Genomic DNA, 25,916 nt, shown 5'->3' on the forward strand with positions numbered 1-25,916 from the left:
GTTTGTGAAGAATTGAGGAAAACTATCAGGACAATTCAAGGTATGGATATTCCAACAAGGACGCTACCCTGGTCATTGTTGACATGTTATACAATATTTCCCTATCAACCGTCAAAAGACTTGAGTTGAGAGAAGGATAAATAATTTGGAGATGGCTCGTGGTTCCACAGTGCTTCTATCAAAACTACAGCTTCCACTAACAACATTCTGCTTAAAATACAGATCCCTGTAATCTGACATGGGGTTCAATAGAAGGAATGATAACATTACATAAGGGGTCATGTTCGGATGACCTTTATACAACTGTATGTCAGATCAAATTCATTTTCTACACCGTTACATCAATTGAAAACGCCCAGTATACATTCACATTTAGCCTGGCTGTTGTTGTTGTTGCATGGAATTTCCATCCAGTATATGGAGCACCCCTAATTAAAGGGTAGGTCTATTAGTTCTAGGGTGCTCTTCGGGCAGATGACTACGTACATGAAAATAGTTCTGACAGCTTTTTCAAACTTTTTCCACTGAAATTTATTCTCAAGATTCTGGAGACAGCAATTTGAATGATCATTTCCACGGGTCACCAGAAGTTAACCCCTAGTGGGACATAGTCATATCCTCTTATTAAACGTGGTGCTAATAATAATCTTAATAAGATTGCACTAACAGCTTTGGTTGTGGAGTTTAATACAGAGAAAGCAAGACTTGTGATGACACTAAGACTCCAGAGATGAGAAAGTAATACAAGCGGTCAGAGTAGAGGTCAGCCAGCAAGACTGTATCCGAGGCAGAGAACAGATTTACGTCATAGGCACATCTTTAGGACAGTATGTTATACCGAATGTAAATAGGAAAAAATGGGATGGGAAGAGGTCAGAATTAATGCCACAGCAAGTTCAAAGAGAAATACCCAATGGCAGCTTTAGTTATCCTGAGAGGGATCTATGAACCAATCTTCACAGAGGATGACTGGTGGAAGATCCAACACGACAGCACGCAGTATGACAAGGCTGGTACCTAGAGCAATTTTGAAATTGTCTCTTCGTTTGCATTGGCTGAAGGTGATACCTTGCAAAGTGAGAGGAAGAAGGCGGGCGTGTGGACTACAGAAAGGGACCAACATTTATCCAGATTCGGAAGGAGGGACAAATACAGATGAAAACAGCTATCAAGACCAACCTAAGCATTCTGGGGTGTGTGCAGGAGACTGGGAGATATTTGTTGACCTAGCTGGAAGAGGAGAAAAGTCTTTCCATAGTTGATGGAGACAGTGCTGTTATCTCCAGCAAGAAGAAACTGGATATATATATATATATATAAGTATGCTGAGTGACGGACGAATATCGGAAGGAAAGGCTGTCTGGCAGGCACTGGTACTTCGCAGTTCCGAGGTATGCTGTCGAGGATTTCCCAGACGGTCCTGCTTGCGGATATTAGAGAGTAGGGATTGGTAACCCCACTGACCTACCATCGGGGAGAGTACTGGGATAATTTAGGGTTAAAATCCTCGAAGATTGATAGATCTGGCTGACGACGAAGACGACGAAAATGGACGGTTGAGCAACACCAACAGCTGTATTCGGGTACTAATAAAGGCAATGTTAAAGAGATCTTGATAACTTTCTGTCCCTAAGGCTGGAAACTCGACCCCGGGACCAATAAAAATGACATTTATTCCAAACGGTAATAAACATTTACCAAGTGACCGCTGTTGGATTATTTTATCACAGTTTCATGAACGTATTTCTTAACTTAAAATTATCCATAGACAATAATTTAAAGCACGGGGATCTGATAATATTATTTACAGTTTATATCAATATGGATCCACCAGAGTGCCCATAGACCATTTTAGACGTGTTAGGGATCTAGCTAAAACAAAATCGGTAAAAATAATGTTCTACGTTGTTTAAAGATGGTCTATGGGCACTCTTGTGGGTCATATTGATATATAAACTGTAACTAATTCTCAGATTACTGTGTAATAAAGTGGGTGAACAGCAACTCAGTAATGAAGGGAAGAGCCTCCGTCTAGAGTTGAGAGGATCCTGAAGCTTAAAGTCAAACCATGGACCCGCGTTAAAACTAGTTAAATTTTGATTGGTTTTCATTCATGCAACGCTTTTCATTATAAAAAAATACATACATCTATGTGGACACGACCCACGTGGTCCGCCCGGTACACGTTTTTATTGTTATTTCATTATTTAATAACCTAACACGACTTTTAATGCAGTTCCTGGTTAAAAACTAAAACTTCAAACAAATTTACTGTAAGATATTAAACTGACAAGTTATGAATTTGCTTTAAATACGTTTTTCGGTATATTAGCTGCGTTTTTAATATTGCCGCACATTTCGCGCCAGCCAGTCAAAACCCTTCATCCGACTCTGTCAAACGTTCTGTTGAGTACCGGCGATGAAGACTCCTATAGCCAAGCGCCTGTCCGACAGCGAATATTGCGCCCAAAATGGTGGATGTGTTTGGGAAAGTAAACTAGATTCTTACTTTTACGGTACGTACCTATTTACAGCTTCTTTACCTTAATTTTAGAAAATTTGCAATTTTAGTGGATTAATATGGTCGTGCTTGATCTTATGCACGGTATTAAGGGAGACACATTTGCAAGATGATGGAAATATAAACGTCAAATATGGTTTTGACAGATTGTCAAAACAACAACAATTCAGATTTCACGTGGATTTTCACCCAAAATAATATCATTATTTTGATGAGATGAGTAAAATATGTCAAAACGACAAACGGATATGTGTTTCTTTTGGTTCAGTCACGGACTAACGTCTCTCCTATTCCGCTTAAAACAAGTAAACTGGTAAATTGTTGTCTTGATCATCAATATTTGCAATACACGATGAAAATTGTTCGTTTTTATAACATTTCACACCAGATTATAGATTGTTTCTTTCAATAAGATAAATAACAATACATGGTCGATATACAATAGAAATATATATTACATGTGTGATACTACAAAAGGTATATACAGTTATATACTGTGTATGAATTGTAAACAAAACCATTTATGCCTGTACGTGTATATCCTGCACATTGTAATGAGTGTAGTCTATGTCTATAATTTTATGGAGGGTTTTATAAAGATGCACCGATACAGAAATAAATTTAGCTATACAACTGTACTGAAGTATCATATAATATATACCCATAGAGTAAAACATGGTTATAACGAACCTCTATGGACAAACAAAATCACTCGGTTTATAGTTTGTTATAGACATATATAGTACAGATATACTATAGGAACATTGATGAGGAAAATTACCTGTATGTTATAACCATGGATTTGTTGTAAGCATGTTAGTTTTAAACATGTTTTTCTGTACTTGTGCTTTGCTGATCATGATATTTGTGTATAATTTGTTACTATTAGGGACCAATCAATTTATCATGAGATGTCACACTGTGTATGTTTAATTTCATTTCATTTCCTTTTCTTTTCTTTTCTTTTTATATTTATAGTTATTCTATGGTTTCATTATACTTTCAGATTGTACCTGCCACCAAAAATAACCTAAGAAATAGATAAAAATGGCAGCTCCGGGATTATTTGACAAACCATTTTTCATCAGCACTGAAGACTTGTTACAGGTGGACTGTATTGCAACATTCAGTGAACTTTGTGAGTTCTATAATTCTAAAAAGGACACTGGTATCGATGCAAGGTTGATGACAATCCTGTCTAATACCTGCATGTCCTATGATGAAAAACTTCATACAAGGATACAGATGGTGGATTTCTGGGAGTCTGTAAAACAGCTTGGATTAAAGTATGAGTTTGTAGATGGAGGCGTACTGATTTACAAAAATCAACTGGTTCAGGATAAGTTTAGCTTGCATCAAGAGTCAATTTCATTCGAAAATATTGATGCCCTATTCATGGAAAACCGGTGCTTTCCACAAAGTACTGTTGTGGAAGCTTCTGATAAAGCCCAGGATTGGATCAGTCAGGAGATGGTGAAGCCGTATGTTAGAGTGATGAAGGAGAAGCTAGAATTCACAGACGTACAGATCATAAATGGTCTGCAGATCATTCGTGACAGAGGTAGATATCCAATTCATAATTACTCTGAGTCTCTAAAGCTCGTGTCTTTTGTAACTTACTCACTCGTGTGGAATAAATTCCATATCCAACACAACCACTCGTTATGTAACCTCTATCTATATGTTATCATATATAGCTAGCCCTTCCAATGGCTTCCAATTGTAAATTGGTCAAATCTGATGTTTATTTTAGATATCCGTTTTTAAACAGTGGTGGTGCATTAGTGTTTCATATACAGTCAAACCTGTCTTAGCGACCACCTTAGGCTTTGTATGAAGATCAAGACCACCTGCTTTAGATCTAGAATAAGATCACTTTCTGAGGATCTCAAATGGCCATTTATTTAACACAATTTGACCTGTATATTACATAAAGATTATTTGACTATAGAGACCACTTTCCCTGGTGGTCTTTATAGAAGTGTTTGACTAAAGTTCCCCTAACACTAAACTGTGTGTGTATGTTGCAATCTATGAAACACATATCTTAGCCAATCCATCAGGCGTATGCTCAAATATCGTGTCTCATAACAGACTTTGGATATAATTTGGTACACTTTGTTTTTATATATTTCAAGGACGTAGATGATATATATACAAAACATGTATGTTCTTTATAATATATTTACATATATGCCCCTATATAGTTAATGTGAGGGGAGTTGCATTCAAATTAGCGTAGTCGCAATGACATGAATACAAGCGCAATGCAAGTTCAGACTACTTCTAGTTTATGCCTCTATAAGATTTTGCATCATAAGTTGACGGATTTCAAAATAACAATACAGAGTTTTTATTAGATCCAATTAAATATGTACTTGACATCAAAATAAAAGATGTGTTCAAGCATTGTAATAGTAATAAACAAGAAAATGAATCGCTGGTCAGGGCTGCAACCGGGAGACTTTTTCTTAGGAATGTTTGGGAAATTTCATAGTTACGTCAGTATGTGTGTACGGTCACTCATCTCGCCTTAATATACAAAATACCTGATTGTTGGAGAACAATTCAATGAGCGTCTTAGCAAACAATAGGTAAACAGGTCATGTACAGGTTTCCAAAAAAAAAAAAAAAAACCATTACAGGTAGCCTATCCGAAACAGTATCATCATCAGCTTAACCCTCCGTCTTTGCACTCAAAATAGGCCTACACACACTATGCAAACATTTATCTATCCTCCGTACTATAAAATAAAAGTCATGACTATGAAAAATTTAGTCTTTATCAGGTTCATAGACCTGTTTATACATGACAAACACACAGCATTTCAACGGTCATACAATCAATAGACTATGTCACAGTAAGTTTCCTCGGTTGAAAATCAAATATGGCGGCTCGCTCCACTTCGGACCGCATCACTACCCTACCGGTTGTCGTTCTGCCTCGGTTATCTCAATTTTTATCCGAAATGGACATTATTGATATATAATCAAATTGAAAAAAAAACTTATTTTAAAAATAATTGAAAGCTGCCATTGTTATATTTCAAATCAAACTGCAGCTATGACATTCAACAAACGGAACTATATCTACTGCCATCCTGACTACCATAGCTAGTTGCCCAGCTTAACAACCAACATTGTTTTAAATTTGATTACGAACATGTAAAAATAGACTTAATTATGTAAATATATATAAATTGAACAGTGTTTTGATTGTGTTAAAGGTGGTATGTTTATATGATAACAGTCATGTTTTCAAATCTGTCCCAAATGCAAGAAAGCTAGAGATCTTTTTGACCATATATATGTAGGCTGGGAACCTACAAATGAAATGGAAATATTCATGATTTGTGGTTGGTTTGTTTACATCATACTAACAGCTATGGTCATACAGTTATAAGGACAGCATCCCCTTTATGCAATGTAATGTGTGAATGTCTGTATATTTTTGTATGCTGTGGTATGTTCATGTTGTGTCTTGCAATAGTAAAAACACTTGCCTCCATATATATAGTCAGCTGATCATGATCACAGTTGGAATGTTTAAGGTTATTATATATAATTAGGAATCTAATGTTCTAGATCTTGTCAAATTCATATGGTATTTGTTTTTGGATTTGACTAAAAGTTACATATTGATCATTATTTTCATCATTAATGGAAAAATTGGAACCACTTTCATTATTACAGACGAGGATGTCACTTTCACAAGCCTGTTGAAAACCTTGGTCTATACTGAGAATGCTGTGTTAAACATGTATGTTGGGACTGGAAAGTATGCCTTCTCCCCAGATGTCAAACTTTGCCTCCGTGCATGTCACAATATATGTAAGTAATCATTTTAATGTCTGTCAGGTCAGTTTTAATGGAGGCAAGTTTTGCCCATGCCATTTTATTCAGATATAACCAGAGCACAAATCTTGTAGACAAACTATAAAAACTATAACGGTTGATTTCAAATTGGAAATGTCCCTCATTTATTGCCCCCAGGTTCCTTTTTTAAAAATGCTAATTTTGTCATCTAAACCAAAGGGTCAGGATGTCATGACTATTAGTCATCATGCTTTATCCATCACTACATGTGTGCCGTGCAACCGTTCACTGTGCCATTGTGCAACCATGCATAAACTTTTCATTCAAACAACTTTTTTCCCAATAAACGAACGGAAAGGTTAACCTAGGGTACTCATATTGGGCCTGTATGAAGGGCTACCAAATTTATTCAAATAAATTACCTAGGACCATCATTAAAGATCACAGAAGTTATATCTAATAGGCTTAAATCTTTTAAACAATATCTTGTAAGCGAGTACCACAATAATAATTAAGAGATTTAGAAACCTGATATTGTAGCATGCTTGATGTGGAGGTACTAAAGTTTGTTAAATGATGACCATTGACCTTGATTCAAGATAAACAGTGATCAGATAGGCTACAATCTTAAATGGAATTGCTGTGTTATTTCAATTCTTACTTTATTTAGCATTACAAGCGCTTAAGTATTACTATATATTATACTTTAATTTCCTGCATGTCTTCGTTACTAATATAGACACCGTTGAAACTATTGTTTAGCCAAAAAACTACCTGGAAAGGGTGCATATGCAGAGGTGACAAAGGCATAATATGTAGATTGATATGTGTATACAGTGTAAATATATTAAGTATATGCTGTGGCAGAGAGCTTCTACAGTTTGTGATTGATTTTATTACAATTTCTATAAGGATCAATATACCCGGTGGTGGCGAAAATCATTTCTATGATTTAGAAGCCTAGACATATGGTGACTATTGCTAAATAAACAATATCATGGTTTTGGGTTTACAGCTGGTTACCAAGTTTTTTCAAAATGATGATCATGACTTGGACCTTCTTACAATGTCACATGATGAGTCAAAACTCAAAAAGACCTTCTTTGTTCACTCAATGAATATACAGTAGTGAAATATGCCACAAATCACCTCCAAATGAATAAATACGTATACACATACAATGTTTGTTTACTTCCAGACCATGGTGATACTGTTGTTTTTTTACTTCCAGACCATGATGATACTGTTGTTTGTTTACTTTCAGACCATGATGATACTGTTGTTTTTTTTACTTCCAGACCATGGTAATACTGTTGTTTGTTTACTTCCAGACCATGGTGATACTGTTGTTTGTTTACTTCCAGACCATGGTGATACTGTGGTTTGTTTACTTCCAGACCATGGTGATACTGCAGTTGTTTGTTTACTTTCAGACCATGATGATACTGTTGTTTAGTTTACTTCCAGACCATGATGATACTGTTGTTAGTTTACTTCCAGACCATGATGATACTGTTGTTTGTTTACTTCCAGACCATGGTGATACTGTTGTTTGTTTACTTTCAGACCATGATGATACTGTTGTTTGTTTACTTTCAGACCATACATTGTTATTTGTTTACTTTCAGACCATACATTGTTATTTGTTTACTTTCAGACCATGATGATACTGTTGTTTGTTTACTTTCAGACCATGATGATACTGTTGTTTGTTTACTTTCAGACCATACATTGTTGTTTGTTTACTTTCAGACCATACATTGTTATTTGTTTACTTTCAGACCATGATGATACTGTTGTTTGTTTACTTTCAGACCATGGTGATACTGTTGTTTGGTTTACTTCCAGACCATGATGATACTGTTGTTAGTTTACTTCCAGACCATGATGATACTGTTGTTTGTTTACTTTCAGACCATACATTGTTCTTTGTTTACTTTCAGACCATACATTGTTATTTGTTTACTTTCAGACCATGATGATACTGTTGTTAGTTTACTTCCAGACCATGATGATACTGTTGTTTGTTTACTTTCAGACCATACATTGTTCTTTGTTTACTTTCAGACCATACATTGTTATTTGTTTACTTTCAGACCATGATGATACTGTTGTTTGTTTACTTTCAGACCATGATGATACTGTTGTTTGTTTACTTTCAGACCATGATGATACTGTTGTTTGTTTACTTTCAGACCATGGTGATACTGTTGTTTGTTTACTTTCAGACCATGGTGATACTGTTGTTTGTTTACTTTCAGACCATACATTGTTATTTGTTTACTTTCAGACCATACATTGTTCTTTGTTTACTTTCAGACCATACATTGTTATTTGTTTACTTTCAGACCATGATGATACTGTTGTTTGTTTACTTTCAGACCATGGTGATACTGTTGTTTGTTTACTTTCAGACCATACATTGTTATTTGTTTACTTTCAGACCATGATGATACTGTTGTTTGTTTACTTTCAGACCATGATGATACTGTTGTTTGTTTACTTTCAGACCATACATTGTTCTTTGTTTACTTTCAGACCATACATTGTTATTTGTTTACTTTCAGACCATACATTGTTATTTGTTTACTTTCAGACCATACATTGTTATTTGTTTACTTTCAGACCATACATTGTTATTTGTTTACTTTCAGACCATACATTGTTATTTGTTTACTTTCAGACCATACATTGTTATTTGTTTACTTTCAGACCATACATTGTTCTTTGTTTACTTTCAGACCATACATTGTTATTTGTTTACTTTCAGATCATACATTGTTCTTTGTTTACTTTCAGACCATACATTGTTCTTTGTTTACTTTCAGACCATACATGTTCTTTGTTTACTTTCAGATCATACATTGTTCTTTGTTTACTTTCAGACCATACATTGTTATTTGTTTACTTTCAGACCATACATTGTTCTTTGTTTACTTTCAGACCATACATTGTTCTTTGTTTACTTTCAGACCATACATTGTTATTTGTTTACTTTCAGACCATACATTGTTCTTTGTTTACTTTCAGACCATACATTGTTCTTTGTTTACTTTCAGACCATACATTGTTCTTTGTTTACTTTCAGACCATGATGAACCTACCCAGGAACAGTTTTGAGGAACAATGGAATCGTATCAAAGGTACTGGCCTAGGTTAGTGTCACCAGATAAACCCCACTCTTCCCACTGATACGATACTGTATTACATCCTAACTGTGACATGTATGTACAATGAAGTTTAGTACACACTTAGGACCTGCTGGTCAGTGTTCATAACCTAGGGCCTAACCATGGCTTGTTCATGCATATAGTGCGCACCCCAATTATTCAGTTGTTAATATATGAAAAAAAGTGTGCACTATATGCACAAAAATACAGTTACTCTCTAGAGTAATTGACAAATTCACCATGCATTTTATTTCAGCACACTTTATATACAAATAAACATATATACAAATGGGATTCACACAAGTTGAAAAGTTATGATTCTTCTTTTCTTTAGAATTTAAAATGGGAATTAATATATATATTTATCATTAAGGAATTTTAATCTCCGTACAAATCCTCCTTGTTATCTGTAAGGAGAGGATCTGGACTACTATATCTTCATCAAGTTTAATTATCAAAGAAACACAATTAATCAAAGCATGACAATTTATTGACTCGTGCCCTATCTGGACCTCGAACTCACGATCTACATCACCCAATCGCCTATATAGCTAGCCAAACATACCTGCGCCTTCTACCAATGCGCCACATCCACATCCTAAAAAAGGATGTTTCTTTGATGAAATGATAGTCGGTTAAATATGCTGACATGATCACTTTGGAAATTGTCAAATTAAATCTTTGGATCAACAACACATTGTGAAAATGATACATTGTGTTTAGTTAATATTAAATATCCGGGCCTCGATCTCACGTTCTACGGCACCCAATCGCCAAGCCAAACATATAGGGCACAACAATAAATTGTCATGCTATGTTAAATTGTGTTTCTTTGATATTTTACATCAAGTTTATATATATATGTCACCTTGTATACTAGTACTACACTCCAAATATTTTAGCTATTCAATATTTCTTTTTACGATCATAAGCATGAACTGTGCAACTTCCATAACTCAGTGTAGCTAGCCAAATATAATACATATATAAATTTTAACATATGGTTGTCCTGTTAAGAAAATTAAGTTTTTATGATTAATTGATTATTTATCTTCAGATTTAAATGTTTTATCATAAAGCAAAACTTCCACTAAAAGGGAGGCTACTCTTCTGTTAATTAGTTCTCTTGCAGTGGATTTTATTCAAATTCATTGTATATAAAAGATATACTGTGTAACAAAGTTTTGTGCTCATCCCAATTTGTATTTTGTCTTCCATTTCAGTGCACTTAATGGAAAAGGCTGAGACAGAGAAAACTAGAGCTGATAGGACTGAGGAGGAGAAGATGAGGGCAGAGGAGGAGAAGATGAGGGCAGAGGAGGAGAAGATGAGGGCAGAGGAGGAGAAGATGAGGGCAGAGGAGGAGAAGATGAGGGCAGAGGAGGAGAAGATGAGGGCTTTGAGAAGGGAGGCTTTGCTTAAGAAACAGAAGAGGAAAGCAGAGGAGGAGATCATAAAGAGGAAGAAAAATGAGACAATGTTAGAGGAGCAGAATAGAAAAGCAGAGGAGCAGAAGAGGAAAGCAGAGGAGCAGAAGAGGAAAGCAGAGGAGAAGAGAGGGAGCAACAGAGGAAAGCAGAGGAGGAGATTGTACAGAGAAAGAAAAATGAGACAATGTTAGAGGAGCAGAAGAGGAAAGCAGAGGAGCAGAAGAGGAAAGCAGAGGAGGAGATCATACAGAGGAAGAAAAATGAGACAATGTTAGAGGAGCAGAAGAGGAAAGCAGAGGAGCAGAAGAGGAAAGCAGAGGAGCAGAAGAGGAAAGCAGAGGAGCAGAAGAGGAAAGCAGAGGAGCAGAAAATACAGGCTCTTAAAGATTTCAACTTTGCTATTGAAGTTAGGAATGAAGCTGTTGAAGAAACCATGAAAGCACTCAACAGGGAGGAGGACCTCAAAAAGGAAAATGCAGCAGTGAAGGCAAGAGCTGAGTTAGAGAAGGCAAACGCTGAGGCTGAGAAGGCAAAAGCTGAGGCAGAGAAGGTAAAAGCTAAAATGTTAGAAGAGCAACTGGCAAAGATGACTGAAATGTTCGAAAAGGAGAAGGCACAACTATTGTTACAGATTCAACAGATGACTGGCTGTGTGCGGGCGTGATATGTGTTGGTGTGAAAGTAGTATGAAAGACAGTCAATCAATATTTGGTGGATTTTACTATACAGAATGTTACATGTGTTTTGGTAGCATCATCTATTGTTAGGGTTGTGTAAGAGTGTGTGTGGGTATGCTCATCAATTCATCGGTTATAAATGTGATATGAATGTTAGCTAATGGTATGACTGTGATTCTCATTATTGTTAAAATTTTTATCTTTTCATTATACTATATGTAACTGTTACATGTATAACTTCCTGAATTTCAATTCTTATCACAAGACAGCTATGTTTGGAATGTCAAAGGCAACTTTTAAAGTACTGTTAATGTTTTAGGGTAATTCATCAGGGATATTTACACACTCCATTTAATTCTATTTATAAAGAAAATTTCTCCTATGCAAATTATTTATTACAGTACATATGAACAAGTGCAAAATTGAAAGAAAAAATCACTCCTGAGATAGTTAATCAAAATCTTGAAATAATTCTATAAAGGCAAATGAACCATATATATATATATATATATGATAGATTTAAAGAAAAATCCTTACGGACGAAATCTATAAGAAATAAAAACAATAACGACTGACTAGTCAGTCCTCATTGTTTTTATTTCTTATATATTATATATATATAATATTGTCGACTGTTTATGAAATGCCCTTTGACGTCTTGTTAAGATAGGTTAAGATTTTGAAAGTTGTATTCTTCGTTATAGTAGATGTGTGAATGTTAACGTAATGTCTTCTTCCTTATCATATATTGATATTTGATTTGTACTAAACTTATGGCAGCAGTTCTAGACAGTACATAGGGGCGAGTAACTCTTGTGTACTTTCTATGTGTAATATTATTGATGCATTTAGTTCTTGTGTGTATAAAGTATACCTGTATGTGAATGTTTGTGGATTTACTGTATAACGCTTTAATTTCGCGGGGTCAGTATTTTTGCTGTTTTCTATATATGGACCATATTGGCGAAGATCAAAATTCTATGTTCACAGATTCCTTGAATTTATTGAATTGTTAATTTGTTCTGAGGTACATCTATTAATTTCAGAATATTTGCTGGTGTTTAGAATTCGCGGATTTCAGTAAAAACGTGAATATAGCAAAAATAAACCAAACGTGAGAATTCAGCGCTATACAGTATGAGAAATATACATGGCATTATCATCTTTTTTCATGGATTCATTGTTTTATGATTTTCTTGTATCTTACTTTTGTTCTCAATGAATAGTTTTAAGATGTCTTCAGTTGTATATTTCTACAAGGTCTATAGTACTATGATGACGGTATTTTTGTTGTTAGAGATGTTATTGTAGTTGTTAATTATGATAAATTACTTGCATGACAATATCTGATGACTACTTTGTAGTCAGAATTTGAAAACTTTATTCACAAAAGTTAAGAAAGGATATTGTTTTAAATCCAATAGCTAGTTTACAAATAAATTTGAAAACTGCATGTATATTCTTTACTTATAACTGAACTACAGAACGTTTTTTTTGTTAAATTTGTAGCCCAACAAAAGTTCATTACATAAATTGTCTATTATTGTATGAAATTCAAACTCATATTTTTTCTTGACTTTGTAATTTGGTAAATACCTGAAGATTATACAGGTACATCACTAGTATTGTTTGTGTTGCCTACATGCAAAAGTAACAGATACAACTATGTCAGCGACTGTGGTGTCAGCTTTGTCTCTGCTGTCCTTGGAGTCTGGAAATAACATTCTGTGTATTAACTCAAGATCTTTTTGGGTGATCAAACTCCAACTTGTATGGGATTATTTTCATGGTCTGAAGGTGAAAGTCAAGGTCCCTCTAAGTATTAAGAATAGAAAATTTGTGTGATAAATCAAATTCCCTTTTGGTGATCAAACGTAATGGACACCTTCCTAGGGAAAGTGCTTTATTTGGATTCTTTTTGTCTTAAGGTCAAAGTCATTGTTATTACCGTGGAAATGATACCATTTCGTATAGAACTTTTCAACAATATTTTTGACTTAGAATAACTTTTAATGTTTTAAACTGATGTAAAGGTCACACATTCATTTTGGCGGCATTTATGTTTGTGAACTTGTCACCTTATGAAATGTCCTACTATACATGGTAATCTGAAGATTTCATCAACTTGGTATGTTCAGAAAATCCCTGGCCTGGACACTAAAAGTCTGACATTTTTTTATTATATTTTTTTTATATTGTTGTAAAAGCCAAAGGAACTTGGGCCATGCATATGTTCTCGTATTCATTGTCATAGTTCTAAATTGACTTCTTCACATTTTACATTTTAAGGTGTTGTAATAACAATGTGAGATCAGCTAGGTGAATATGGAAATCTTGTTATATTTGGAATTTTTTCTTTAAATTTATGATCATTCTAATTAACCATATCCTTCATCTGTCCTCAATATACTCAGGCAGCAGAGCTGTACATGTTGTAAATGTATAGCTTCATTTGGTATATCAAGTTCATGCAGAAAACAGGCAGCCAAAACACGACTTGAAATTGAAATCACTACATGCATCTGTTTATGACAGTCACATTTTTTTTCAAGGGAAATGCAATTAATTTAGTTTTATACAAGAGACATATTTTTTTGTGTTTAAAAAAATGAAATGTATTTATCTTTTTAGTTTTGGAAAGATGCTGCTTTGAATTGAAACTTATTTTGTACCAATGTTCTTTGATGAAATACAACTTTCTCCTTATATAATTACTATACATTTGATGGACATTTATATTAGTATGTAGTTTTAGTGGTAATTTAGTTTGCATATTTTTATATGTAAATATTACTCAATATTTTAGTATATTTTTAATTCAGATTACCAAGAAAGCATTTTTAAAATTGGAAATCATTTTGATTGATGATATTCTGCAAATATACAAGTTTATTTTAGATGAAATGTTAGTTTTAGCTGGTCTAACTTATTTATGGTTAACAACATTTCCTGTATGAAGTTTGAAACCATTTCTATGGTAATGAAATGAATATATTCTGGTAGTTTTTATTTGAAGCATGCATGAACAACAAAATTATCTTTCTAAATGTATCGCAATCAAAGCCTGTGAGATCTGTAAAATTTAAAACTTTGAATCATCTTAAGAGTTCCTGTGTAGTTTTGTAGCGTCAAGGTTAATAAGTTCAACTTTATGTACCTAGTAATAAGTGTTAACATCACAAAGTGCTTATTACTTACTTGAGTAATAATTGTTAACATTTTAAAGTGCTCTTTTATTGTAAAATTTAACTCGGATCTTTTAATCTGAATATTTATTAGCTTTTACATTGTGTTTGTTAATGTTTGTTATTTCTACTCTCAAATGTCATTTTTGTATTCGTTTCATTTCTGTAAAATTCTCTCTTGTCTTTATTCTTTAAGTGTTATATATATAAAAGTGCTGTTTTTGTATAGACTACAATAGTGCATATTATACATTACCTTGATGGGTAATGATACATGTTTTCAGGACAATGTTATGGATGGTCCCTTGTAGGGAATTTACTCCACTTGTGTATATTTTGGAAGTAAAAACCATGATTATAAATACATTGATAAAGATATGTTTGTGTAAATAGAAAATGACACTTGTACTATGAATCATGATTTACAATAAACATAAAATACTGAATACTATTTGTGTCCTGCTTATTTTATAAAAACATTGTGATTTATAATTCGTATACTATAGTAGAGGCTGTGGTGACAAAATGGTTAAGATGTCCTGCCATGTTACCAAAAGCCCTTCAACTCTGGCAAGCTACTGATTTTAGGTTGGTGGCTTTTCTACAGTTACTCTGGCTTTCTTTCATCTGTTAAAACTGAAAAGCAACAGACAGCAGAAAAATATCACGTCACCGTTCACAAGCAGGATTGAGCTGCATGTCATGACTTTCTGTTGAAGATCACTAAACTGGTGGCATGAACATTAGATATTTTTACACTCAAGACATACTTTTATAATGTCATGAAAAAGAAAGATTCACTTCAATAGTCGTCAACAAAATTTATTAAATTTAAGCCTAGATGCAATATAACAAGCCAACTCGCTTATAAAGAACAAATTTCAGACTTTTAAGGATAACGGTGGAAAACTGGACAAGAAAGGTGCTTTAAAAAAAAAATTAACATTTGTGTATTGAGAAGTTTATCTTTGTCAAAAATTATGGAGTACAAAATCCATACACATAGTGTATGAGACACATTGTTTTGAATTATAATAAAATATATCTCCCCTTAATTTCAAAAACGCCATAGAGACTAATTTTGTGCATTGGGCCTGTCCAGGATCCAGTTTCACCGAACATAGGAAAGCATTACAGAAGTTGAGGAAGCTTCCTTAAATCTGTAATGCTTTCCTATGAAGAATTTAAGTTAAGGAATTCCTTTAAGTTCAATTTTTTTTGTTCAAATGGGCCCTGATATCTAAATATTCATGGTGTGAATATGAAAGTCAGTACATACACACATAGAAATGCAAGTTTACAGGGATGGTAATATGTACACACATTAGAAATGCTTAGTTATATCAATAATATTAATATTTTTTTAATTATATACCGTAATTACTATACAGTAAAACCCCGTTATATCGCCATCTGTTTTCCTAATTTTGGCGATATATCCTTTTTTCTTATTTAGGGCCTAATTATAGGTTCCCCCGTTGTGCCGTAAACTGGTGGCATGAACATTAGATATTTTTACACTCAAGACATACTTTTATAATAGTGCATGGTATAAAGAAAAAAAAGATTCACTTCAATAATCGTCAACAAAATTTATTAAATTTAAGCCTAGATGCAATATAACAAGCCAACTCGCTTATAAAGAACAAATTTCAGACTTTTAAGGATAACAGCGGAAAACTGGACAAGAAAGGTGCTTTAAAAAAATTCAACATTTGTGTATTGAGAAGTTTATCTTTGTCAAAAATTACGGAGTACAAAATCCATACACATAGTGTATGAGACACATTGTTTTGAATTATAATAAAATATCTCCCCTTAATTTCAAAAACGCCATAGAGACTTATTTTGTGCATTGGGCCTGTCCAGGATCCAGTTTCACGAACATAGGAAAGCATTACAGAAGTTGAGGGAGCTTCCTTAAATCTGTAATGCTTTCCTATGAAGAATTTAAGTTAAGGAATTCCTTTAAGTTCAATTTTTTTGTTCAAATGGACCTTGATATCTAAATATTCATGGTGGATATGAAAGCCAGTACATACACACATAGAAATGCAAGTTTACAGGGATGGTAATATGTACACACATTATAATCCTTAATATATCAATAATATTAATATTTTTTTAATTATATACCGTAATTACCAGTATATCGCCATGGTACATGTATATGCATATTGATTTCTCAAATATGGTGTTAAATTTAATGAGGTCACCGGCAAACATAATTTACTGATACATACCCGAAAATCTTGTGTTGCAAAATACAAAAATATTATAAAATACAAATTCAGATTTTTCCTAGCTAGTATATAAATCTTTCTATTCATTCAAAATGCATGATTTTAATAGTATAGTGTGGTTTTAAGGTTTGTTAGTGAAAAGCTACAAGGATGCCACACCATCTGTCACTATACTTCAACATAATACCTGTGAAACAATTCAATGCATCCAATTCATCAGAATTTAGCCATCACCAAATTGTCTCCCCTTGGTGTAAGTTTTCATATACATGTATGTATATCAGCAGTATGTGTATCAGGTAATTTAAACACGTCCTTTTAATAATTTTAAAAAAATGAGGTTTTCTCTTTTAAATTCACATCCAAATTTTAAATTTGCATACGAAATGTCACTTACCCAAAGTAAACAGAAAACATTTCTTTGGTTATCCTTCTGTGTTATACTTGGTCATGATTACATTAATAATTATGTACATTGTGCAAACCTGGGTGCCAAGTTAGTTACCATTGGTCTCTATATAATAGACCAGCTAAAATAGTAATAATTTGAACACTCAATAATCTCACTATCATCTGAAACTGGGAATAAATGTAAATACGTATCTTAGCTTTATCCAAAATCTGCAAAATAAAAAAATTCTTTCTTTCTGCAAAGTCCACAAGAAACTAACTACACTTGTGTCTTTTGACCTTTCACAGGGGCAACTGATATTAGTTAAGTTGTAACACTCAAATATCCTCTCTTCATACAGGAATTAAGCAAGAAACTGATATCACAACAGAACATCAGTAAATAAAACACAGGGAGTGCTGTTGTCTTATCTGGGATCCTTTAAAATGTCTTTACATCCATAACCATATCAGAAGATTAAATCTTATTTAACATCACCAGGATTCCACAGGGAGACCATGAAGCTTGCCATTTCACAAATGGGCCAATATCTGCAGAATAACAATAAAAACAATCCAATGTTGCATCAGTAGGGTAACAGTTTAACCAATAACAATGAGGATCACTCAGGTCAAAGTTCATCATTAGCCGATCTGAAAACAAAAATAATACAACATTAGTAATGGTAGTCTCAAATTTTCATATCTAAAAATCATGTATTATAATGATATAAATTTAACTTTTAAATGTTTTACCACCATCTAAGCAGTTTTCATGGAATCTTTGATGTTAACATTAATGTTTAAAATTATAACTATCTGTGAAAAGGCCAGAAATATTGAATCTGCAGTAACCTTTACCTTGAAACAAAACAGGATTTATCAGAGCAGATGTATAAGAAAAATAAAGGTGCATGTTCTTATTCCATGCTATAACACCATACTGTTACCTAACCATGTCCTGGTTTCATGCACTCTTAGTAGTATGGTAACCTATCTATCTGTATCATGGATATCAACTTAAACTATTCTACAGGTACTTGTTATGAGAGACAGTTACTGATAAAAGAAGGATTAACAGACAATCTTAAACTACCATTTACTGGAAGGAAGACATTCATAAGTGAAGTACCAAATTTCCAAGACGATTAAACTGATAAGGAAGAGAGTCAGTATTTGGTTTATATGCTGTGGTACAGATTAAAGGGCAGAATCTACGCAGGCAATATTTCTTCACATGTACTTCACATTTTTGTGAAATATTGCCTGTGTATGGATATGATGTTTTTTCTTTGTATATCCATACACAGTTGTCTGCCCTTGAGGGTATGAATTGTTTTATGTCATAAGTTTGTATGGGAAAATTGTCTCAGAAAATCATGATGTTATGGTGACAAATATACATATGGCATAAGAAACCTTAAGAGCAGATAACTGTAACATGCAATAACAGAATAAGAATGTAAAGGTAAATAAGAAAGGAAGCATGAGGTATGGTTAACCTTCGGTTTGTTCGAACAAAATTAAATAAATATTGATGGACCAATTGAATTATCCGAAATCAAGCTTCATGAAAAAATCGTGAGTTTGAACTATCCGAGTTGAAATAGGTAAAAATCTGTTTTGAGTACCGATGTACCTGGCATAAGCAATGTAAGGCAGAAAATCTATAGGAAAAATAATAAGTTTCCTGAAGATAATATATTCAATCATTTTCTCGTAAGCATGAGCATTTAATTTGTGAATTTATAATCAATATTGCGTAGCAGAAGCCGGATGCATATGTGCACAAGGACAAGGCCCCAAACAGAGACAGCACCGTTCACGATCGCGGCCTAAAATTTACATCGACATCCGTTAACTGAGATAAAAACTTTATTTAAACCACAGAAAATCTAGTTAGATCTTTTTTATATTTCGTAACAAACGTAAATTTATTTATTTACTTTTTTAGTTAAAGAAAGTCCGGTTGCATTTACAAAACTGCTGTTGAAAATATTTGTTTACATTCAGCTCGTAAAATTAGGTCACAATCGCACTGTGACTGTCATATTGTCCAAAACCTGATTGCATATTGTCTGCTTCTAAAATTACGTAACTAGTGTTAACCTGATGAAAAGCTACGTATCTATTGTTTAATTACCAACACGTGGATTGTTTTGGCGGGAGGTGAATATGTAATCACGCCCACTTGCTGTGACCCAGCGGCTTGCTTTTGATGCTCGCTATGACACCTCGTAACTAGCCTGTCCAAGCCAGCGTGAGACATGTGTTTACAGGTAATTTAACACCTTGATCGGCTGACTAAAGATAGACTAAATGCATATATTTTAATGTTGACTTAAACTGATATCTGTATCTAGATTGGACTTAACAAACAGTGGCGATTTCTTCCAAGTGTTTCCATCAGGTACAGCAAATTTAAATATACATTGTCAGGGCCTAAGATTAAACATTTGGCCTTGCTGCTTTGTGTACGATATATCGGCATAAATGATTTTTATTTATGACTTAAACTGTTCATTACTTATGTATCGTATGGTCATTATAATGATAATTTATACAATCTTTATTCCAAACATCAAAACTGTTGCAATATGCAAAATATATCACCATTTTTGGGGACCCCATTGCGCCGATTTGCCGACAAAAATCTTTCTTTTACGTTCATAATTTGATGTGTTCGAACTATCCGAAATAGGATTGATTATAAAAAGTCAGTGTTCGAACTATCACTAGCTAAAAAATTACCGTTTTTCTGGAAAAAAAAGCGTGTTCGAACTATCCAGCGGTTCGAATTAACCAGAGGTTTAACGTATATATGTTTGTGGCAGGAACAAAAGGGTACCAATGTTAGTCATGTTAATTAGGGAAGAGAAGTCACCAAATCTCTTGAAGCTTTGACTTTTAAAACATTTTATGATGTCCAGCATCAAGAGAAGTAGTAACACCAAGGACATGCACCTCTGGGAGGTCAGTGGAAAGCTATTTGGACCTTGGCCATTGTTTCTCCTTGCTTGTCAGAGGTACATAGATCACCCCCATCAAATTCTGTTTTTGGACTGTTCCATCCTCCAACTTGTCTATCTGTTGAAGATGCTGATGATGCTCCCCTACGGGGATAATGAGACGGCCACCGGGCTTCAACTGGTCTACCAGCTGTTGACAAATGACGATTACTTAATTATATAGACACCGATAAACATCTATGAAATCATTTATTGAAAATTAATTAAAAAAAATTGACTGCAATTTTTTTCCTTTGAATCTCCAACTGATTTTGTGATATTTTAGTTAAATGAATTATGCAAATTTGATTTAGAAGTGACCACCGAAATGCAAAGGTTATAACAATTTATTAGCTAGTGACCATTTCTCTTGTATGACAACACAAATTTTGGGGAATCTTTTTTTTTGTGAAAAATAGTAGTATCTTCTATCAGTTGAATATTTTTTGCACAGAAATTTGTGTGTAATCATGCACAAGCACAAATATAATGGCTGGAACTGGTACTTGGCAAAAAAATGTCACTAGTTATTAAATATCTTGATTTCATTTGTTATGGTATTCTTACATGATCTCTAATATATAAAAAGGCTCACATTTACTCTTGTATCATAATATGTACATTAACGTCCTCATTCCAATAGAGAGAGATGATATATATTATTGCATTCCTAAAAGAATCATGTGTCACATCCTGCTTCAGAACATATCTGAATCTGAAGTGTCACTTACTGCCTGTGGAAGCTTCGGAGCAGCTGCTCCCACGTGGATAGCATCATAAGGACCGTCCTGAGCATAACCTTGACGACCATCTCCAGTAATCAGTTTCATTTGTCCAGTTTCTAGTAACTGACCAATGGCAGGGTCTTTCTTCACATTTTCCAGAGACATACTGACCAGCTGTTCCATGTGGTCAATTCCTACGGCCAGTCCATCCTTACCGACCATCAGAGCCATACAAGCGGTTAGGTAGCCACTTCCTGACCCCACATCTAATGCCCTTGACCCCTCCTTCAGGTGGTCAGACAGCAGTTCTAGGGCATGGGCATGCTAAAAAGTCACAATACTACAGGTAAGCATTACTGTACATATGTTGTAGATATAACATTTGGAACAATGACTACAGTATTTTTGTTGGTATATAGTGCACACTTGCATATTGTGCACAGGTATGTTTTTCAGTTCAATAATAAGTTCTTTCTTGAAAACACTGCATTATAATTAATTTTTATCTGTTTTAATACTAAATCCAACTCTCTGATTGGCAGATTCTTTTTCTTCATATCCTATGAAGAAAAAATCTGAGAATGGTGCGAAAATCCGAGGTATTCATGACGTCACAATAGAGACGTCGACGTTGTGTATTAATTTAGAAAAAATAATCCATTGGAAAATCAATAGAATCATACATTTAAACGTATTTTATGTTATCAAGCAGTCTGAAAAATTAATAATAGGCATTGATGTAACTATTTTTTAACTTCATAGAGGTATGAAATAAATTTTGTTTGCAAACTTTTGTGAGGATCCACTATGTGGATTCACACAGTTTGCAAACAAAATTTCTTTCATACCTCTATGAAGTTAAAAAATAGTAACATCAATGCTTAAGCAAATGAGAAGAAGCTTTATACAATTGGTACCATGAATACAAATTTGTTAACAGGAGTGAAATAACCATGCAGACCAAATTGTTAAAAATTTACATGATGCAATTGAAAGCTCATGGTTTAAGAATTAAAATGCTGTATTGCCATTGAAGGCTGTATATCTTACCATATGAGGAGCACTGATGGTGACTGAGTAGCCGATACTCTGTGGCGAGTCAGCATAGGCATACAAAGGGTTCTTTACATAGTTCTTCCTATCTACTTGTAACATGGCTTGTACCACCCGATCACACTTCAAAATACCATTTACTGAAAACAGGAGTTCGGACAAAAATATAAAACCTTGTTTACAGTTCAAACCCTTCCTAACCTTATGAATTCACTGTTTATCAATGGGACTAATTCACGTACCACATGATACCCGATGATGTTTATGTGGGACTAGTGTCTCCAGTGGTGATGGAACGTAACTCTTTGTAATCTTCCCGCTGAAATGACGTTATCCCACTATAACGCCATTTGACATCATTCTATCACCAATAGAAACAATAGTCCCGCACAAACGTTATCCGGTATCACGTGGTACGTGAATGAGTCCCATTATTATGAAAAACACCAAATTAATAGTGACAATATACTTAATTTACTTTGTTAAAGCATAAAACTATTCTAACTGTTGTGTCTAATATTGAGCAGTTGAATGATAGTCTTAATTAATACTTACATCTTAAGTTTTCCACAAGGTTGGCATTTGTGTTACCACTGGATCGCCAAGCCATACTGGCCACAATTTGTCTCGACACAAGTCCCACAAATAAACACAAGTTACGAAAGCTCTTATTAACCAGTCTTCGAAAAACCATTACCCTCACACTCTGAACAGTGTTCAGACAGCTGAGGTCATGGTCACCTACAAGGTCAAAGGTCAACTGGTAATCACACGAAAGATGCTCAGACTTTAATTAGGTGGGAGAGACAGCTGGTGAGTCCATCACACTGAAAAAAGAAAAAATAAAATCATTATTTCTTAGTGACTAATAATGAAAAATGTTTTATGCATCTTTCTCTTGACTAGACCATTCACTACTGACCAGGAAGCTCTATGATGGTTGTATAACTTATAATAAGCCTGTCCAGATTTTAGTGGTGAATGTGTTTTCTGGTACGTGGTTTTATTCTTATTTTATCCTCTTCATTAACTAGTTGTTGTAGCGGAAAATATACCACCATTAGAAGATGATATCTTCTGCTACAACAGTAGCTTCCTCTTTTTTAGACCACAATTGTAACATTGGCGAAATAAACTTTAAAACATTTACACACACATTTCCCCTGTTCTAACATATTGTTCATGATTACCATCTCAATCAACAATGCTTACGCTATTACTTGAGTAAAGGAAATATTTTCTATAATGTAAAACCTTGAAACTGTTTATGATTTAACATACAAAACACTATATCATGATGATTGATCATCCAACAATGTCAAATCAGCTGATAGACAGAAATATGCTATATACGTATACAGTATAAACCTCACAATTTCATACTAAATGATATAGGCCTAGTGCATGCATCTTTGTATATGAGAAGTTTTCCTAAACTAATGTTAATCAAAATATAATGTGATGAAGGTAATAGTATTGATGAGATTCCCTTTATTAGACGTGCAATCTATCTTAATGCAACAACATAAACTCATTAAACAGTAGAACTTTTTAAATTTCTTTGTGCCTTAAGCTGCCTAGTGTCTATGAATACACATAACTCATGCAACAGTGTATGAATAAGAAAACAAGACCTCAGAGTAAAGTTGTAGACTGATGGTGGATGTTGCAAATGTGCCAGTGTGTTTTACAGTAGGCACTCATACGCCACGCTATGCAACAGTTCATAAACATTAACGGTAAACATTAAGTTTCAAAATGCAATGATTATCATTACGTTGCCATCACACATTACCAATATATCACCAGATATGTCCACACATTTCTGCTATTGCGCTTCTAGAAAACATGCTAACCTTACGGTGAAGTTCGAAATATTCCGAAGGTAATTTGACAAGGCGCATTCGATTAGCGGCTTCTTGTAACACTCGAGTTGTTTCCCTTCACACATAAATGACTGACGAAAAGCGCAGAAATTACTTCCGACATCATAAAATTCCTGACGGCGGCGTATTAGGGCCACTACAAAATTTTATTTATCTTGTACGTACAAGTTATTATCTTGTACGTACAAGTTAGTATCTTGTACGTACAAGTTAGTATCTTGTACGTACAAGTTAGTATCTTGTACGTACAACTTAGTATCTTGTACGTAAACTTAGTATCTTGTACGTACAACTTAGTATCTTGTACATACAAGTTGAGTTGAACTGCTGTTCATCACCGCAGAATTGAGTCACCCGCCTGATATTTTTCGTAATTAAAGATAGTCTGTCTACTTTGCATTGCTTCAAGCACGATCACAGGTTTATTAACTTATAGGACAATATTAAAAATATAAATATATATTAATGAGGACAATATCTTTTCCACAATCGTAATTTGAAATTGCCGGATTATGAGTTGAAATTGTATAGTCACTTGCATTATTTTGAAACTGATACTGTATAGTTCCTTTCGAGGAAACTGTATAGTCGCTTGTTTTATAGATAAGACATATTTAGTGATAAAATGGATATGATACATCTCCGATGAATGATAAGTTTTATCTATTAAAAAGAGGAGAAATGAAATTCGTAATTTTCTTAAGTAATTAAAGTTAAATACTTCACATTGGTGCCATTATTGGAAATGTTGGAGCATTTATTTTACTTCAGAATAGTAGTATTGAAAATAATTAACTGCCTCCGAAAAAAATCCTAGGTATTATGCCCGAATTTGAACGAGTTACTGATTGCACTGACAACAAAAGCAAAACAAATTATTTCATATGTGTTTTTGTGTTTATTAGACATATATACACACATCAATTATTGTCCAAATGATGATCATAGTTAATACTCCGTTATAAACATTTACATGTATATGTTCGGAAACTTATCACAGCATCACAACTCCACAAAATGTCGCAAGGTATTCTTTTTTTTCCATTTGGCTTAAACAAAGGGTACGTAATATACGTATAGCTTCATGCGATGCCATTGTGACAGTAAACCAGTCACAGCCTTTAATACCGAGAGTTTCAACAATATACTATTAAAGTTGTACGTACTAGATACTAACTTGTACGTACAAGATACTAACTTGTACGTACATGATAATAATTTGTACGTACAAGATTATAACTTGTATGCACAAGATAAATAAAATTTTGTATTGGCCCTAATACGCCGCCGTACTTAAGGGTATAAAACGATATAAATTTAGAAGCGAACAGAAACACGCTTGCACGGAATCATGGGCAAGTCGTTTTAAAGATGATCAAGAAACCAATCATCATCGATACTCATGGGATTATTATCACTGACGTTACCAAACCCTGGACTATCTCATAGTGAAATAGGAGGCAACAAAAGATACAGATAATTTGATCCTCTGATGTACATCAAAAGAAATGTATAACGGGTAGACTGTGGTTGACTGAGTTGCTTTGAAGTTGGGCGTTGCTCGATCTTTCTGTGATTTTCAAAGGAAGTCTCAGCAGACCTGTGATTTGTCAGGTTTTTTCCATATGAACTGCCTTCAGTTTTACTATGAGAAAGTTCAAGAGTGGATATAGCGTCAGTGCTAGTAACCCATGGAGTATCGAGGATGAAAACTACTGTGTTCTGTTAGAGAACCTGCATAGGCATAGCCTGTTGTTCGATCCCTTTTCATGTTTTTATGAAATAAAATTGGTTGAAATTGAAAACAACTGT

At 34.1% G+C, this 25,916-nt stretch overlaps 1 protein-coding gene and 1 pseudogene across 3 annotated transcripts; one reads left to right on the top strand and one right to left on the bottom strand.

Moving 5' to 3' along the window:
- The first annotated feature begins 2,453 nt into the window (after window positions 1-2,453).
- Window positions 2,454-15,248, top strand: LOC138318155 (golgin subfamily A member 6-like protein 7; annotated as a pseudogene).
- A 1,123-nt stretch (window positions 15,249-16,371) lies between these two features.
- On the bottom strand, window positions 16,372-24,113 carry LOC138318156 (protein-L-isoaspartate(D-aspartate) O-methyltransferase-like). 3 transcript variants are annotated; one of them, XM_069260292.1, is made up of 6 exons: window positions 24,014-24,113; window positions 22,774-23,045; window positions 22,216-22,358; window positions 21,172-21,489; window positions 20,428-20,591; window positions 16,372-18,086 (listed from the first exon to the last, which is right to left on the bottom strand). In XM_069260292.1, exons 2-6 carry the CDS (start codon window positions 22,910-22,912, stop codon window positions 18,065-18,067), a joined length of 786 nt encoding a protein of 261 aa, XP_069116393.1. In that variant the 5' UTR covers window positions 22,913-23,045; window positions 24,014-24,113; the 3' UTR covers window positions 16,372-18,064. The 3 variants fall into 3 exon arrangements, with proteins under 3 accessions (XP_069116393.1, XP_069116395.1, XP_069116394.1); XM_069260294.1 differs by having other exon boundaries at window positions 20,397-20,591; XM_069260293.1 differs by lacking the exon at window positions 24,014-24,113 and adding an exon at window positions 23,853-23,985.
- Between the last annotated feature and the right edge of the window lie 1,803 nt (window positions 24,114-25,916).

Source organism: Argopecten irradians, chromosome 3, assembly GCF_041381155.1.
Source record: "Argopecten irradians isolate NY chromosome 3, Ai_NY, whole genome shotgun sequence".
Lineage (NCBI taxonomy): Eukaryota > Metazoa > Mollusca > Bivalvia > Pectinida > Pectinidae > Argopecten > Argopecten irradians.